The sequence below is a fragment of the Calidris pugnax genome, unplaced genomic scaffold, assembly GCF_001431845.1.
Source record: "Calidris pugnax isolate Ruff unplaced genomic scaffold, ASM143184v1 scaffold9, whole genome shotgun sequence".
Taxonomy (NCBI): domain Eukaryota; kingdom Metazoa; phylum Chordata; class Aves; order Charadriiformes; family Scolopacidae; genus Calidris; species Calidris pugnax.
The window spans coordinates 4,761,892-4,764,776 of NW_015090778.1; the positions used below are offsets into that span (position 1 = coordinate 4,761,892).

At 44.1% G+C, this 2,885-nt stretch overlaps 1 protein-coding gene and 1 non-coding gene across 2 annotated transcripts in view; both read left to right on the forward strand.

The window, feature by feature from the left end:
• LOC106892643 (peptidyl-tRNA hydrolase ICT1, mitochondrial-like) overlaps positions 1-1,825 on the forward strand; it is a 10,139-nt gene extending 8,314 nt beyond the window's left edge. Inside the window, exons 2-5 of the mRNA XM_014949979.1 lie at positions 27-318; positions 948-1,030; positions 1,138-1,307; positions 1,589-1,825. Coding sequence (XP_014805465.1) covers positions 27-318; positions 948-1,030; positions 1,138-1,307; positions 1,589-1,673 — 630 coding nt within the window. The 3' untranslated portion in view covers positions 1,674-1,825. The remainder of the gene's footprint in view (positions 1-26; positions 319-947; positions 1,031-1,137; positions 1,308-1,588) is intronic.
• Positions 1,826-2,298: 473 nt separating this feature from the next.
• On the forward strand, positions 2,299-2,371 carry TRNAR-UCU. The gene has a single exon. It is a non-coding gene; the product is annotated as a tRNA-Arg (tRNA).
• Positions 2,372-2,885: the final 514 nt, after the last annotated feature.

Below are 2,885 nucleotides of genomic sequence, written 5' to 3' on the forward strand. Positions count from 1 at the left end.
CCCACAGACCCCAGAAACCCCCCCAGACCTTCCACGTCCCCCCTGTGGTGCCCCATAGACCCCATACACCTGGAGGTGGGTTAGGCTCCAGGCTGCAGGGCTTGTCCTCAGCACACAGAGCTAAACCCAGAGCAAAAGCAGCGCCAGGTCCCAGGCGTCCCTCAGGGCAGTGTGCTGCAGCCTGGATTGTCCCCAATCACTGCAGAACCATCCGTGGCCATGTCCCCAGGTCAGCACGCTGCCCATCTTCTCTTCCAGCACGCCTGACCGTGTCCTACTGCCGGAGCAGTGGCCCTGGGGGTCAGAACGTCAATAAAGGTGAGAGAGAGAGAGACCTTGAAGGAAAAATCCTAATATTGAAGTTGTTTCTTTAGACTTTGTGGTGCTTGGGAGCTTGAAATTCAAGAGCACTGCCTGGTGCTCATTTCTCATTATCACGACCCTACATTTTAACAGAACTTCAAAGTCTGGAGACCAGTGGTACCATATTGGTTTCTCCTAGAAACATTCCTGCTGGGATTGTTGCTGCTACACGTGTCACACAAAACACCACTTCTGTCTAATCTGCTTTGATTAATCCAACATACACCAAGCCAAGTGGATTCTGAAACTTTACAGTGCAATAAATTCTCAGCTTCATTCAAATAAACTAAAAATAGTTCCCGTTCTGCTGTTGTTGATAAAAATAAGGTAGTTAGTGACTGGCAATAGCAATAAATCTTGTAGTGTCTAGAAGGCAAATACGATGACAGAGTCTCCAGAAAAAAATTAGAGTTTGTCTTGTAGAGTGGTATGTAAAAATATAGCAAGAAAAAAAGTGTGATCTTTCAGGAAATGAATACTGGAATCATCCTATGTTCAAAGCCAGCAGTAAACAGACAATTATCTCATAAATCTTAGGAAGGTTAGCTTGTTACCTTGAAAAAATGATCCTGTTTTCCTCCCAGTGAATACCAAGGCAGAAGTTCGGTTCCACCTGGCCTCAGCAGACTGGATTCCAGAAGCTACAAGGCAAAAAATGGCATCGATGGTAACTACCCTCCCCCTGCCAGCCACGGGTTAAATGTCACACTGCCAGCCAGAACGTGACAAATCTAACAAGGTTTCAGTGATCACATCTCAGTTTTCCCTCTTCAGCACAGGAATAAGATAAACCGAGCTGGTGAGCTGATTGTGAACTCTGAAGAGAGTCGCTACCAAATGAGGAATCTGGCGATTTGTCTAGAAAAAATCAGAACCATGGTCACGGAGGCCACAGAGACACCCAAGGTGGTGTCTAAGGAGACTACACAGAAACTCATAGAGAGGTACCCTTATTGAAATGGCCTTTATGTGAGATGGATTCACAGTGTCGTGTCCAATAATTTAGTTTGCAGCCTCTTTAAAATATCGTACTCATTTGGATTTCCTTTTTTAGAAAGAAAATAATCACTGGTCCATTAGATCTTAACTACTTTCCAAGAACAAGGACTGGTTTTTTTGTTTGTGAACATTTGCCAGCTCACCAAATCTACATTATAATTGTGCTCAAAGTTGAATATTTAAATGTGTTTTTTGTACACTAAAGGATCTTTTCATTTTGTTTTAGGGTGGAAAAAATGAACCGTGAACGACTACGACAGAAAAAGATACACTCAAGTATAAAACAGAGCAGGAAGGCAGACTTTGACTGAGAACAGCAGAGATTGAAGTCCTCAACGTACCCATCTTTTTAAAGAAATGGCATTGGCGGCTGTAGGTGATGCTAAACTTATGAGCTGTATTAAATAGAAATGGTCTAAAAGTGTAAATAAAAATATTTAACATCTTCTTTTGAACATAGTGATATACTGTGACAGCCTGTCAATCATTTTGCAGAAAAATTACTGTTCATGTTTGAGAGAAACTAAAAATTCAGATTATTTTTTTTTTTGTCAGCCACTTTTTCTTTTTTTAAACTTATTCTTTGTCCCCCTCATCCAGCCCCTCTGCTCTGTGAGAGCACCCTCTGCTGCTGATCACACAGGCAGCAGTAGATTTGGGGGAGGGGGAAAAAAGGGAAGAGTAAAATCAGTCTAATTGCATATTTAAGCAGAGCAGAGCAAAGAGATTATTCATCAGTTCAAAATTTAAGAAAACCATTTGTTTATTTTTTTTCCTAACAAAAAAAAAAAATAAAATTGCATGTCATTTTGTTAAATTAACCTAAAGCCATGGCAGGGAATTTGGGAGGAGGCAGATTTCACCACCACCACCACCCTCCCACTGTGGAGGGGTCTCAAAGATCGTGAAATTACATTTTTTTTACCCATTTGCAAGGCCCCAGTGGCCTAATGGATAAGGCACTGGCCTTCTAAGTCAGGGATTGTGGGTTCGAGTCCCACCTGGGGTGAAGAGAGGTGGTCCTGTTTTAAGGAAAAAAAGCCAAATGAGAGGGGAAAGTGCTTTTCTGCTGGTCCCTGGAGTTTAACTGGGGCCCAGCGAGGCGTGGGGGGCTCTGATGCTCCCACCTCTCCTGCTTGGTCCCCCTTGGAAGGGGAACTTTTGAGTTCTGCCCTTACCCACTCCAGCATTTATATCAGCAAAACGCAGAGAGCTCAAATCCCACCTTCTCCCCAAAATGAGCTGTTTCGGGGGGTGCAGGAGCAGCACCCTGGCACCCCTGCCCCGGGCTGGCCACCTCCCCGTGCAAAAATAAACTAAATAAACTAAACTAAATTATTATAAAATAAGCTAAAACCTGCCTAAAACTTCCCTGCAGGGGAAGGGGGTGGGTGTCCATTGCAACCAAAGGGGGGTGTCGCTGGTTCAGGAATATTTCTGACATTGAAAATAATCACACAAACAGCAGTTGGGGCAGCAACAGCCTCTGCCGAGACCCCTGTGACCAGGAGACCCCCCCCCCC